Below are 13,837 nucleotides of genomic sequence, written 5' to 3'. Positions count from 1 at the left end.
TATACAAAATGCATGTAGTATTCTATGTCATGTTTCTTCCTAAATGACAATAACACTACATATTCTTCCTCTTGACAGATGAGCGGTATGTCAAGTGCAGTTTGCACTTGCTTGAGTGTCACGTGTCAGGGCCCCAGAAGGTAATTTCTCCCTTTGTTGCCCTCGTCTCTGCTTGCTGCTCTGGGGTTAGTTTCTCCCCCATGTTTCTCCCGTCAAGTGCAGGTTGCACTTGCTTGAGTGTCATGTGTCAGGGCCCCAGAAGGTAATTTCTCCCTTTGTTGCCCCTATCTCTGCTTGCTGCTCGGGGGTTAGTGCGGCCTACTCGTCTGGAGGTAGGTATAGGTAATTCTTCTTCCGGGATTTGAATTCCTCCCTTGTTGCCTTCCTTTCTGCTTGCTGTTCTGGGGTTAATGCGGCCCACTCGTCTGGAGGTAGGTATATGTAATTCTTCTTCCGGGATTTGAATTCCTCCCTTGTTGCCTTCCTTTCTGCTTGCTGTTCTGGGGTTAATGCGGCCCACTCGTCTGGAGGTAGGTATATGTAATTCTTCTTCCGGGATTTGAATTCCTCCCTTGTTGCCTTCCTTTCTGCTTGCTGTTCTGGGGTTAATGCGGCCCACACGTCTGGAGGTAGGTATATGTAATTCTTCTTCCTTGTTCTCTCCTTGGTTGTTTTCGGGGGAGGCTCCTGGGAGGCCCCCCTTTTGTCAGATAGCATTATGACTTGGTCATACAGCCTACACTCGATACGTAGCTGGTCTTGTGACCATGCTGCGCATCGGGCTGCCAGTAGGTTACCCCCTGGGACTCCTCCGAATAGCTTTTCAAGCAGAAAGCATGATCCCTGCATGGGTGTTCCATTCATGACTGATTCGGCTGCAACACTGAGAGACATGCTCCCGTCTCGCACCTGTGGGATCAGTCTTTCCACCATGTTATCCCCTGGATCTTGACCGGGGGTGCTTACTCCTCTTTCCATCCGTTGCGCCATTGAGGCCCTTTCGGGGATCTCCAGTCTTTTGAGATGTCTCAAGATGCGAACTAGCTTCTCTTGTGCTAGCTTTGGTTGTGCCAGCTCCTCCTGAGCTAGCATTGGTCGCTAGCTCTGGCTACTTCGCCTGCTGTTAGCTCCTGGCTTTGTTGGCCTGTGGTGAGCTAGTTGGCTCTCGTCTGGCTAGGGCCAGCTCATGGGTGTTAGTACTGGTTTGTTAGCCGATGGTGAGCTAGTTAGCTTCCGTCTGGCTACGGCCAGCTCATGGGTGTTAGCACTGGCTTGTTAGCCGATGTCGTGCTAGTTAGCTTCCGTCTGGCCAGCTCATGGGTCTTCCGTCTGGCTAGGGCCAGCTCATGGGTCTTCCGTCTGGCTAGGGCCAGCTCATGGGTGTTAGCACTGGCTTGTTAGCCGATGTAGTGCTAGTTAGCTTCCGTCTGGCTACGGTCTTTTTGACTGTGCTTCACATCCAGTCTCTCCTTACAAACAGGGTCTCTGGGCTAGGAAGCCCTCGCTTTTCTGTGAACGGTCGTTTTGACTCGCTTCACATCCACACTCCGCTTACAAACAGTGTCTCTGGGCTAGGAAGCCCTCGCCTTTCTGTGAACGGTCATTTTGACTTCGCTTCACATCCAGCTCCCCCTCCTTACAAACAGTGTCTTTGGGCTAGGGAGCCCTCGCCTTTCTGTGAACGGTCGTTTTGACTTCGCTTCACATCCAGCTCCCCCTCCTTACAAACAGTGTCTTTGGGCTAGGGAGCCCTCGCCTTTCTGTGAACGGTCGTTTTGACTTCGCTTCACATCCAGCTCCCCCTCCTTACAAACAGTGTCTTTGGGCTAGGGAGCCCTCGCCTTTCTGTGAACGGTCGTTTTGACTTCGCTTCACATCCAGCTCCCCCTCCTTACAAACAGTGTCTTTGGGCTAGGGAGCCCTCGCCTTTCTGTGAACGGTCGTTTTGACTTCGCTTCACATCCAGCTCCCCCTCCTTACAAACAGTGTCTTTGGGCTAGGGAGCCCTCGCCTTTCTGTGAACGGTCGTTTTGACTTCGCTTCACATCCAGCTCCCCCTCCTTACAAACAGTGTCTTTGGGCTAGGGAGCCCTCGCCTTTCTGTGAACGGTCGTTTTGACTTCGCTTCACATCCAGCTCCCCCTCCTTACAAACAGTGTCTTTGGGCTAGGGAGCCCTCGCCTTTCTGTGAACGGTCGTTTTGACTTCGCTTCACATCCAGCTCCCCCTCCTTACAAACAGTGTCTTTGGGCTAGGGAGCCCTCGCCTTTCTGTGAACGGTCGTTTTGACTTCGCTTCACATCCAGCTCCCCTCCTTACAAACAGTGTCTTTGGGCTAGGGAGCCCTCGCCTTTCTGTGAACGGTCGTTTTGACTTCGCTTCACATCCAGCTCCCCCTCCTTACAAACAGTGTCTTTGGGCTAGGGAGCCCTCGCCTTGGGTAGGGCCAGTTCGCTTCCTGTGGGCAAAGCACGAAATTATGCTGCACTTGTAACTCCCCCCAGAGCTCTATAAACATTATGTTACCCTTTAGTTGTGAGTAAACGTTGCTTTAATCACCAAGATAGAGCTTTCTATTCATTTGTGATATCCCCGAGTGGAGCCTTCCACTCGAGTCGCCAGTAGAGCTTTCTACTTTAATTTTAGCCAAATCTGTGATTTAATTTTACTCCAGAGGCTTTTGACAGTAGTCCTGTCTTCTTCGGCCGTTTAGCACCTATTTTGGTTAGTATAAATGCCCATCGCCAGGGACGCCATGTTGAGTACCGGTCGTAAACCGAGGTCAGATTGATTATCCCATAACTCATTGGTCCGAATCCCAGCTTCAAGCAGCGTCCTGCGAAGTTTGGGACGTCTAGGACTCAATTGTGTCTATAAACTTCAGGGCTTAAACTCAGCCGACCTCGGCTCACACACAGACACCCCCCCGTCCCCTCCAGTCATACAGTTGATGGATTGGAGTTGCGGGGTGTATTTACTTTATTCTATTTTAATCTATTCGGTTGGCCGTAGAGTTTACTTTTATTTATTTTGCTTTAATCTACTAGGTTGGCCGTATTACCACTGTATGGCTTTACTTGATAATCCCATTATACAGAATGCACCTTTAGTCCTTAATGCATAATCATATGTCTCCTTTTACTTTATTTGATAATGCCACACTTCTAAAGTTTTTATCATTAATCAAAAATTGCATGGGGTGAAGTTACAATGCAAAACACATTTCATGCTTACCCGGTCGTCTGGTCCGAAGAAAGGATACAAATCATATGTATAAAGAGGTAATTTTAATTAGAAAAAGCTAGTTACAAGAAGATACTGAAGTGGAAAAGTGTCCATTTCAGTTAAAATATGCACAGAACAAAACATCTCATCTCTGCACGGCTTGTGCCCCGTGTCTGGCAGCAGGATCTCCATTCAGTTTAAAATAAGCAGAAAACAGAACATCTCATCTCTGCATGGTTCGTGCCCCGTGTCTGGCAGCAGGATCTCCATTTCTCTAAAAAGTCTGATCTGGCACGGCTTGTGCCTCTTCCTATCTCTCCAGCTCAGTGTAAAAATCTCTGCCTTTCTCTCGCCAGTTGGCCCTTATAAAGCCCCCAGATCTCTTCTGCTTATTGGTCCAAATACAGCGCTGTCACCGTGATGTCATTTCACCAGCCAGTCAATGCACGGCTCGTGGGGACTGGCTCTCCTCCCATTTTTGTCATTACCTCTACTGGGAAAACCCCATTTACCTCAGAACATGAATGCCTCTTTGTTGGAGAAGTAACAGATTACTTTCTTCTGGGAAAAACCCCATTACGTCATTTAAACATGTATGCCTGTCTGCTCTGCTTCCTCACTGCAAGGGTTAACTCTGCACGTACATGGGCCTCTCTCGTTCTGACAGTAAGAGAAGAAGACGAGGCAGACTGCCGTAATATACAGTACATAGCCTAACACATACATATACAGATATATACAGATATACATACATATACATGTACAATACAGTACTCATATACTTTAAACACTGATTGATCACACATCATATATGTATTTTGTAGTTTAAGGCCAGTTCTCTCTTCTGCTCTCATCTCTGTGCTCGTCTCGCTCGGAGCTGTCTCTCAAGGTCACATTCTTAAGGGGCCCCTTTCTGCATGTGGTCTGTGAAGAACAGACCCTTCTTATGGAGATTTTAAAGGCTCAGTTCCATTTGTTTTTAAGTAGAGCCAGCATAAAGCTATCCTCCAGAGTTCAGTTTAAAGATTATACTGGTCACATAGGAACGACTCAGGATGTCATTGTCCAAGAGTGTCACTTGTTCTGTGACACTTTACAGTATGGTTTGAACAGAAAATGATGCTACTTGTCTTTGATATGTTTAGAACTAGTTTGTTATTCTTTATCCATTCCATGTAGCAGTATAAACACCACCCCCCTCTATCTGTCATGCAGCAGTATAACCCCCCCCCCCCCCTCTATCTGTCATGCAGCAGTATAAACACCCCCCTCTATCTGTCATGTAGCAGTATAAACACCACCCCCCTCTATCTGTCATGTAGCAGTATAAACACCACCCCCCTCTATCTGTCATGCAGCAGTATAATGCTGTGTGCCTTCCTCAGACTCATGGATAGACTCAATTGAGTGTTGTACCAGTCATGCGTCGGGCAGTTTTCACCACCCTCTGCAGTGCTTTCCAGTCTGAGGCAGTGCAGTTGCTGTACCAGACTGTAATGCAGTTGGTGAGTATGCTTTCTATGGCGCATCGATAAAAGTTCACCAGAATTTGAGGAGGAAGAAGAAGAGGCCCTGGTGAGCCTTCTTGCCCAGTGACGAGGTGTTGAGGGTCCACTCCACAGTCTTTAGGTTGGAGTGATTGAAATCACCTGCAACAATAAAGCCTGCCTCTGGATGAGAGTTGTGCTGTGCTGTTTGCTAATGGCAGCATGCAGTTCCTTCATTGCTAGCTTATATCATTAGCATCCGGAGAGTGCATATGTGACGGATCATATTGGTCTGCGTTGTGTTTGATGTTAAATGAGAATGTCCCGAGGGGGAGTCGAACAGGGGGCTCCTGCGTCCGCGGGCGACGACACAGGCCGCTGCACTAAGAAGTGAATTCACTCCTAACTACCGTACCTATGCGTCTGTTAACCCTGTTATGGGGAAGTGAGTTTAATTTACCAGCCCGCACTGCCACAGTCACTCGTCAACACACCTGTTTCCGTGACTGTGGACATACCCACGGGCTTCCCCGTTACACATATAGGCTGCAGTCACAATGGTAGCTGTAAATTCCCTGGGCTGATAGAAAGGTCTATATTTGACCATGACATATTCTACGTTAGCCGAGCAGTGACTCACAATGGTGAAATTGTTTGTGCACCAAGTTTTGTTTAGGCCTATATACAGTACATGCACAAACCTCCACCTCTGGTCTTACCGGAGCCATCAGCTGTTCTGTCCACCCTGTGAAGAGTGCAGCCTGGTAGCACTGTCATGAATCCTGCTATTAAGCCAGGATTCATCCATTTTGTTCCCCAGAGACGGCACATTGGCGAGGAAGATGCTGGGTAGCGATAGGCAGTGAGGAGATAGTTTAGCCCGCAGTCCTCAGCGCATCCCTCGCCGTTGGTTATGCTCATGGCAGCTGGCCACGCTGTGTCTGTATCCCCCGGTGTCCCAGCGATCTCATTGTGGAGCAATCTCAATCTCAGATTGTTGTAATCCAACGTCCAAAAGATATTGTTGAGTGTTTGATGAAAAAAATACCAAGACTGTTTTGGGTGAGCAGACTTAAGAGAAATAGGTATATTACCGCTAATTTGCAAAAACTGGAGAGACGCTGGGCCTCGCGTTGTGCATGCACTGCCATCTTGGTTCAATCAGAGACAACTGCCACAACTGGTTCAACGTGTGTGTGTGTGTGCGTGTAGATGTGTGTATGTGTATATATTAAGGCTGTCAAATATATCGCGTTAATATCGCGTTAACTCCCGATTCTATTAATGCCACTAATTTTTTTAACTCAAGATTAACTAAATTTTTTTTTTTTTTTTTTTTTTTTTTTACTAGACTTCACTCAGGTGTATTATTGATGCTCTCATTGATACTATGTTTGTTTCTGAAGTGTGTGTGTGTGTGTGTGTGTGTGTGTGTGTGTGTGTGTGTGTGTGTGTGTGTGTGTGTGTGTGAGATATAGAGAGAGAGGGGGGTGAGAGAGATGAGGAAGGGGCAAAAGAGAAAAAGAGCTGTGAGAGTGTGTGTGAGGGAGAGAGGGGTGTGTGTGATTAATCAGCCCTTGTGTGTGTGAATGTAACAAGTTCCTAACGTTTTCTTTCCCCTATTATTTCATGCACACTTTATTCATTGTTTTAAATTATTATTTTCTTTTAAGTTATTTTGTGCATCACTCTGTTTTGAATTTGATGCAAATTTGCAATGCATGAGGGTCATCCTTTTGTGTTAAATGGCTGCACAAAGCAAGCATTTGTTGACTCGCATGTTGATAAGAGTATTAAAACTTGGAACTTGAAAAATATCTGTTTAAGGTAAAAAAAGAAAAAAAAAAAAATGCGATTAATTTGCGATTAATCGCGAGTTAACTATGGACAATAATGCGATTAATCGAGTTAAATATTTTAATCGTTTGACAGCACTAGTATATATGTATATGTATTCCAACTTAGAACAAATATTTTCTCCACAGCACTTCCTGTCTGTTGCACTTCCTGTAGCAGTGTCGAGAGCAAAGACTGTAGACATAGCTGCCTCCACTTCCTGACATGGCTACGTTGTCATGGCAATGGGAGGTGGAGAAACACCAGGTCCTGAACAGAGTTTGCTCTCTGCCTTGGAGTTTGACTGTTAACCATCTTCCGTTTATGGTCTTATTCAGGTTAAACTATGATATGTGCTGACTTAGGGACGGCTTCATACCACTTTTTCATTACCGATACCAATACCTGAATGAAAACCTTGAGTATCTATTTCTGGTCAATAAAACAGACTTATCTTTTAAATAATTACACAGCTGCATACTACATGCATCATTATGATCAACCCAAGCAAGATATTTTCATACACTTTCAACATATACATAAACGGAAATAAACAGCCACTAACAGGGCTGTAAAGTGTCAAATAACAGTTGGATAAAGTCATACTGTATGTAGTATAGCAGTTATTATACAAGAAATTAGTCCCACTTCCATGACAGTTTTCATTGCCAGCCTAGTGTGATTGACACGCTAGACTCATTCTACCATGCAGGGTAGCCTGTAAGCACTGGATACTTGCTCTATACACTGAATATGACTTTATGGCACGACTTTCTATTATTTTCTTTATTTCGTATAATGCAAACAGAACTTTTGTTCCTGCCGCTGTTCCTCTGGGGACCCATTACATCGTGGAATGCACCTCTCTCCTCGTAAACATTTAGCAGCTAACTGCTGTCAATGTCAGCACAACAATACAACAATCTGTTTGATCACAGATTCCACACTCCTATGCAGAGCTGTCTCTATGTCTGTACGTCCATAACATTTGGGTGTATATACAGAGTATCACTAATAACCAAAAATGAAGCTTGTCTGAACATTTATGACTTATGCAGTGATGTAGTTATCAGAAAATTTTAGACTATATGTGTATGTGTATTCACTCGGCTAAACCTTGTTGGCGTGCATCACAGTCACGAAAGGGGCTAAGTGCTACTGTATGTATTTTCTGTGTAAAGAAACCATACCTTTATGGCTTTGTTCATTGTCGTTTCCATTGGCACCGTGCATAAACAAGGCTGCATAGTCAATTTGTCCACAATCTGAAAGTGTTGTCAGCATTTTGAGCAAAAAGCATGTTTTATTATTATTTGTGACCAGTATATAATCAGTGAGAAAATTATCATGCTGTTGTACATCATAACATTAGTCCGTTTTAACACCAGCATCTGTATTGTGAAATATTACCAGCATCTGAATGAATGAATGAATGAATGAATGAATGAATGAATGAAAACTTTATTTAACAGATTGCTTGGGTTGATAATAATGATGCATGTAGTAGTATGCAGCTGTGTAATTATTTAAAAGATAAGTACATTTTATTGACTAGAAATAGAAACTCAAGGTTTTCATTCAGAAAGATTGTCTCCATGCTGTTATGCCCTAAATATTATAGTTTTGCATAAACAATTCTATAGAGACAAATTAATAAATGTTCCCATGCGGTTTTGATCAGTGATTTATTTATTGTTAAGGTTCAAACTATATGTTTTCATATGCACTGGATATCATGGACTGAATATCTTCTTTGTTGACACAACATTCAAGTCTTTTTTTCTATTTGTATTTTGTGCCCTAAACTACTAATCATCATCATCCCTAAAACAATTGTCAAAGTCTATCTCTTCGATCTCCATCTTTTCCTCCGCCTCATCACACTCAATACAGTACGGCTCAATACACACTTTTTAAGGGGATGCAGACCAGAGAAAGACGTTTGTCTTGTTTACATCAGGGTCCCCCATTTTCAATTCATAGTGACATTTATGACATACACAACATACATGACATCATGACATTTATGGCATATGGACATACATGACATACAGGTATATAGTACTGTTACATTTGTGACATATATGATATGCAAATATACAGTACTGTTGTTACCCATAGATCCTGACAGAGAGTATATACATATGATGGGGAGGAGACTGTACATTAGGAGGGGGTGGGTGGGTGGGTGGGAGAGAAATATACATACGGTGGGGAGAGAATATATACATACGGTGGGGAGGAGACTCATTAGGAGGGGGTGGGTGGGTGGGAGAGAAATATACATACGGTGGGGAGAGAATATATACATACAGTGGGGAGGAGACTGTCTATTAGAGGGGTGGGGGGGTTTGGACATTTATGGTGGCCAGTTTCGAATTGCAGCCTCCCGTAGGTGCTCTTTTAGAGCGGTTTTGAATGTGGGTAGGGATTCACATTCCTTTACAGCTTTGGGTAGGGCGTTCCACATTGATGTGGCATAATTGCGAAACGTGTTTAGTCCCTTGTTTGAGCCGAATCTGGGTTTAACATGATTTGTTGAGCTTCCTCTGGTGTTGTGGTCGTGGTAATCACTGACCTTTGGAAAGTATTTTGACATGTACATGGTGTAGTGCCGAGAGATGGGAGTTGGAGACGGTGGCTTGAGGCAGAGCGAATAGTATTTATTGAGTACACCTACACGATAAGGTTCTACATGACATCATCACCAACGTTCCAGAATGTTCTACTATGACATCATCACAAACGTTCCAGAATGTTCGGGTGGAACTAATGTTTTAGAATGTACCTTAGTCGTATAGTGTATCTTGTAGACCAGGCCCATTGCAGGTTGCTGTACTCTGTCGTCTACTCTAAGCAGTCAAAGTGGGCAGGGGTGAGGTCTGTGTGCATTGTGAAGGGATGAGTAACCTAGGTCCTTCCCTCAAATGCAGATAATCATAGACATCTGGGGAATTTGACTACCAGTAACTGTCCCGACGTTTCACTTTCACTGTGTGTAAGTTTCACTTTGAGAGCACAGGCTTCTACTGCAGGCCACACATTCTGAAGGAGAGGAACTAGTGCCCCACTGTTCATTAAACCTCACGCCAAGACGAGACCCACACAGAAGCCCTAACAACGCGCTGATCAACATGATGTCTCACGAAGAGGCAGCATCCTCCTCCTCCCAGATCTGCAGGTAGGACGTTAAAGATGGTAACATATTTACAAACACGTTCAGTTCGTTCACGACATGACACATCCTAGTAGGAGATTCAGACGAGAGCTACACGTCAACTACCGGTTTGCTTTGCGTCAACATAGAATTAAAGGCTGTAATCGGCACTCTTCTCGTCTCGTATATGAATTGAAAATGGGGGACCCTGATGGAAACAAGACAAACGTCTTTCTCAGGTCTGCATACCCTTAACAATTGTATGTATTGAGCCGTACTGTATTGTACCCATTCTGCAAATTTGCAATGCATGAGGGTCATCCTTTTGTGTTAAATGGCTGCACAAAGCAAGCATTTGTTGACTCGCATGTTGATAAGAGTATTAAAACTTGGAACTTGAAAAATATCTGTTTAAGGTAAAAAAAGAAAAAAAAAAAATGCGATTAATTTGCGATTAATCGCGAGTTAACTATGGACAATAATGCGATTAATCGAGTTAAATATTTTAATCGTTTGACAGCACTAGTATATATGTATATGTATTCCAACTTAGAACAAATATTTTCTCCACAGCACTTCCTGTCTGTTGCACTTCCTGTAGCAGTGTCGAGAGCAAAGACTGTAGACATAGCTGCCTCCACTTCCTGACATGGCTACGTTGTCATGGCAATGGGAGGTGGAGAAACACCAGGTCCTGAACAGAGTCTGCTCTCTGCCTTGGAGTTTGACTGTTAACCATCTTCCGTTTATGGTCTTATTCAGGTTAAACTATGATATGTGCTGACTTAGGGACGGCTTCATACCACTTTTTCATTACCGATACCAATACCTGAATGAAAACCTTGAGTATCTATTTCTGGTCAATAAAACAGACTTATCTTTTAAATAATTACACAGCTGCATACTACATGCATCATTATGATCAACCCAAGCAAGATATTTTCATACACTTTCAACATATACATAAACGGAAATAAACAGCCACTAACAGGGCTGTAAAGTGTCAAATAACAGTTGGATAAAGTCATACTGTATGTAGTATAGCAGTTATTATACAAGAAATTAGTCCCACTTCCATGACAGTTTTCATTGCCAGCCTAGTGTGATTGACACGCTAGACTCATTCTACCATGCAGGGTAGCCTGTAAGCACTGGATACTTGCTCTATACACTGAATATGACTTTATGGCACGACTTTCTATTATTTTCTTTATTTCGTATAATGCAAACAGAACTTTTGTTCCTGCCGCTGTTCCTCTGGGGACCCATTACATCGTGGAATGCACCTCTCTCCTCGTAAACATTTAGCAGCTAACTGCTGTCAATGTCAGCACAACAATACAACAATCTGTTTGATCACAGATTCCACACTCCTATGCAGAGCTGTCTCTATGTCTGTACGTCCATAACATTTGGGTGTATATAGAGTATCACTAATAACCAAAAATGAAGCTTGTCTGAACATTTATGACTTATGCAGTGATGTAGTTATCAGAAAATTTTAGACTATATGTGTATATGTGTATTCACTCGGCTAAACCTTGTTGGCGTGCATCACAGTCACGAAAGGGGCTAAGTGCTACTGTATGTATTTTCTGTGTAAAGAAACCATACCTTTATGGCTTTGTTCATTGTCGTTTCCATTGGCACCGTGAATAAACAAGGCTGCATAGTCAATTTGTCCACAATCTGAAAGTGTTGTCAGCATTTTGAGCAAAAAGCATGTTTTATTATTATTTGTGACCAGTATATAATCAGTGAGAAAATTATCATGCTGTTGTACATCATAACATTAGTCCGTTTTAACACCAGCATCTGTATTGTGAAATATTACCAGCATCTGAATGAATGAATGAATGAATGAATGAATGAATGAATGAATGAATGAATGAATGAATGAAAACTTTATTTAACAGATTGCAGAATGGGTACAATACAGTACGGCTCAATACACACTTTTTAAGGGGATGCAGACCAGAGAAAGACGTTTGTCTTGTTTACATCAGGGTCCCCCATTTTCAATTCATAGTGACATTTATGACATACACAACATACATGACATCATGACATTTATGGCATATGGACATACATGACATACAGGTATATAGTACTGTTACATTTGTGACATATATGATATGCAAATATACAGTACTGTTGTTACCCATAGATCCTGACAGAGAGTATATACATATGATGGGGAGGAGACTGTACATTAGGGGGGGGTGGGTGGGTGGGTGGGAGAGAAATATACATACGGTGGGGAGAGAATATATACATACGGTGGGGAGGAGACTCATTAGGAGGGGGTGGGTGGGTGGGAGAGAAATATACATACGGTGGGGAGAGAATATATACATACAGTGGGGAGGAGACTGTCTATTAGAGGGGTGGGGGGGTTTGGACATTTATGGTGGCCAGTTTCGAATTGCAGCCTCCCGTAGGTGCTCTTTTAGAGCGGTTTTGAATGTGGGTAGGGATTCACATTCCTTTACAGCTTTGGGTAGGGCGTTCCACATTGATGTGGCATAATTGCGAAACGTGTTTAGTCCCTTGTTTGAGCCGAATCTGGGTTTAACATGATTTGTTGAGCTTCCTCTGGTGTTGTGGTCGTGGTATTCACTGACCTTTGGGAAGTATTTTGACATGTACATGGTGTAGTGCCGAGAGATGGGAGTTGGAGACGGTGGCTTGAGGCAGAGCGAATAGTATTTATTGAGTACACCTACACGATAAGGTTCTACTATGACATCATCACCAACGTTCCAGAATGTCTACTATGACATCATCACAAACGTTCCAGAATGTTCGGGTGGAACTAATGTTTTAGAATGTACCTTGTATCTTGTAGACCAGGCCCATTGCAGGTTGCTGTACTCTGTTGTCTACTCTAAGCAGTCAAAGTGGGCAGGGGTGAGGTCTGTGGTCTGTGTGCATTGTGAAGGGATGAGTAACCTAGGTCCTTCCCTCAAATGCAGATAATCATAGACATCTGGGGAATTTGACTACCAGTAACTGTCCCGACGTTTCACTTTCACTGTGTGTAAGTTTCACTTTGAGAGCACAGGCTTCTACTGCAGGCCACACATTCTGAAGGAGAGGAACTAGTGCCCCACTGTTCATTAAACCTCACGCCAAGACGAGACCCACACAGAAGCCCTAACAACGCGCTGATCAACATGATGTCTCACGAAGAGGCAGCATCCTCCTCCTCCCAGCTATGCAGGTAGGACGTTAAAGATGGTACTAACATATTTACAAACACGTTCAGTTCGTTCACGACATGACACATCCTAGTAGGAGATTCAGACGAGAGCTACACGTCAACTACCGGTTTGCTTTGCGTCAACAACAGAATTAAAGGCTGTAATCGGCACTCTTCTCGTCTCGTAATATACGTTGTGTTTCGCAAGTTAAATATCGTCCACATTCCTGCCGGTGGTGGTCGATAATAGGCTACTATCTTGATTGTGATGATAGTAATAATAATAACGCTGGTTTACTTTAGACGTTATTATGAGATCAATGTGATGATGACCTCAACAACGATGCTGCTATATTTACCACTAGAAGATACTTTGCATGCGGCTCTATGCGGTGTGTGCGTCTGTGCCGGTAGGTGGAGCCAGAAACACGGAACCGGTCAATTTCTCTGCTGTAAATCTAACAGTTGTCTCAAGAGCTATTGGTAGATGTTGGCGATGGAATAAACCTCATTCTATTGTGTTAGCAGTTGGAAATCGTATTATGTTATGAGTTAAAGCTACAGTCATCATGAGTCTGAGTAGTCTAGATGGAAACATAGGTCCACCTGCATAGGGTGGATTTCTTTTCACCACCTGTTTTTTCTTAATCCTTGAAGTGTCTATTTTAAGATTCTGCCAGGTAACAGGTTGAAATAATGTCCCATGGGGTTTATTTTTAACCCTTTATTACACCTATCCTGAACCAAAACCTGAAAAATAAGAAAAAGAAAACAGCATCGCTTTTGAAGTTAACAACATATAGACAAATTAAAACATTTTCCCAAACAACTTTGACCCAAGGAATTCAGTACAAATTTTTTTTTATCCACTTTTTCTCCCATTTTCTATATTTTCTCCCATCCCAATTTCGTATCATCCAATTCAACCCT

General features: G+C 43.3%; 1 protein-coding gene across 2 annotated transcripts in view; it reads left to right on the top strand.

Annotated features, from left to right (window-relative positions):
• Window positions 1–13,837, top strand: part of acot7 (acyl-CoA thioesterase 7) — a 198,453-nt gene that overhangs the window by 10,662 nt on the left and 173,954 nt on the right. The window contains exon 1 of one of the 2 annotated variants that reach the window (XM_084332588.1): window positions 12,800–12,928. The exons of the other annotated variant lie outside the window; for it this stretch is intronic. Coding sequence (XP_084188714.1) covers window positions 12,882–12,928 — 47 coding nt within the window. The 5' untranslated portion in view covers window positions 12,800–12,881. Of the gene's footprint in view, window positions 1–12,799; window positions 12,929–13,837 lie in introns of those variants that run through there. 2 annotated transcript variants of the gene reach the window in all.

This window comes from Notolepis coatsorum, assembly GCF_963971535.1.
Source record: "Notolepis coatsorum genome assembly, chromosome: 17".
In the NCBI taxonomy this organism is placed as follows: domain Eukaryota; kingdom Metazoa; phylum Chordata; class Actinopteri; order Aulopiformes; family Paralepididae; genus Notolepis; species Notolepis coatsorum.
This window is presented reverse-complemented; position numbering and strand designations above follow the sequence as displayed.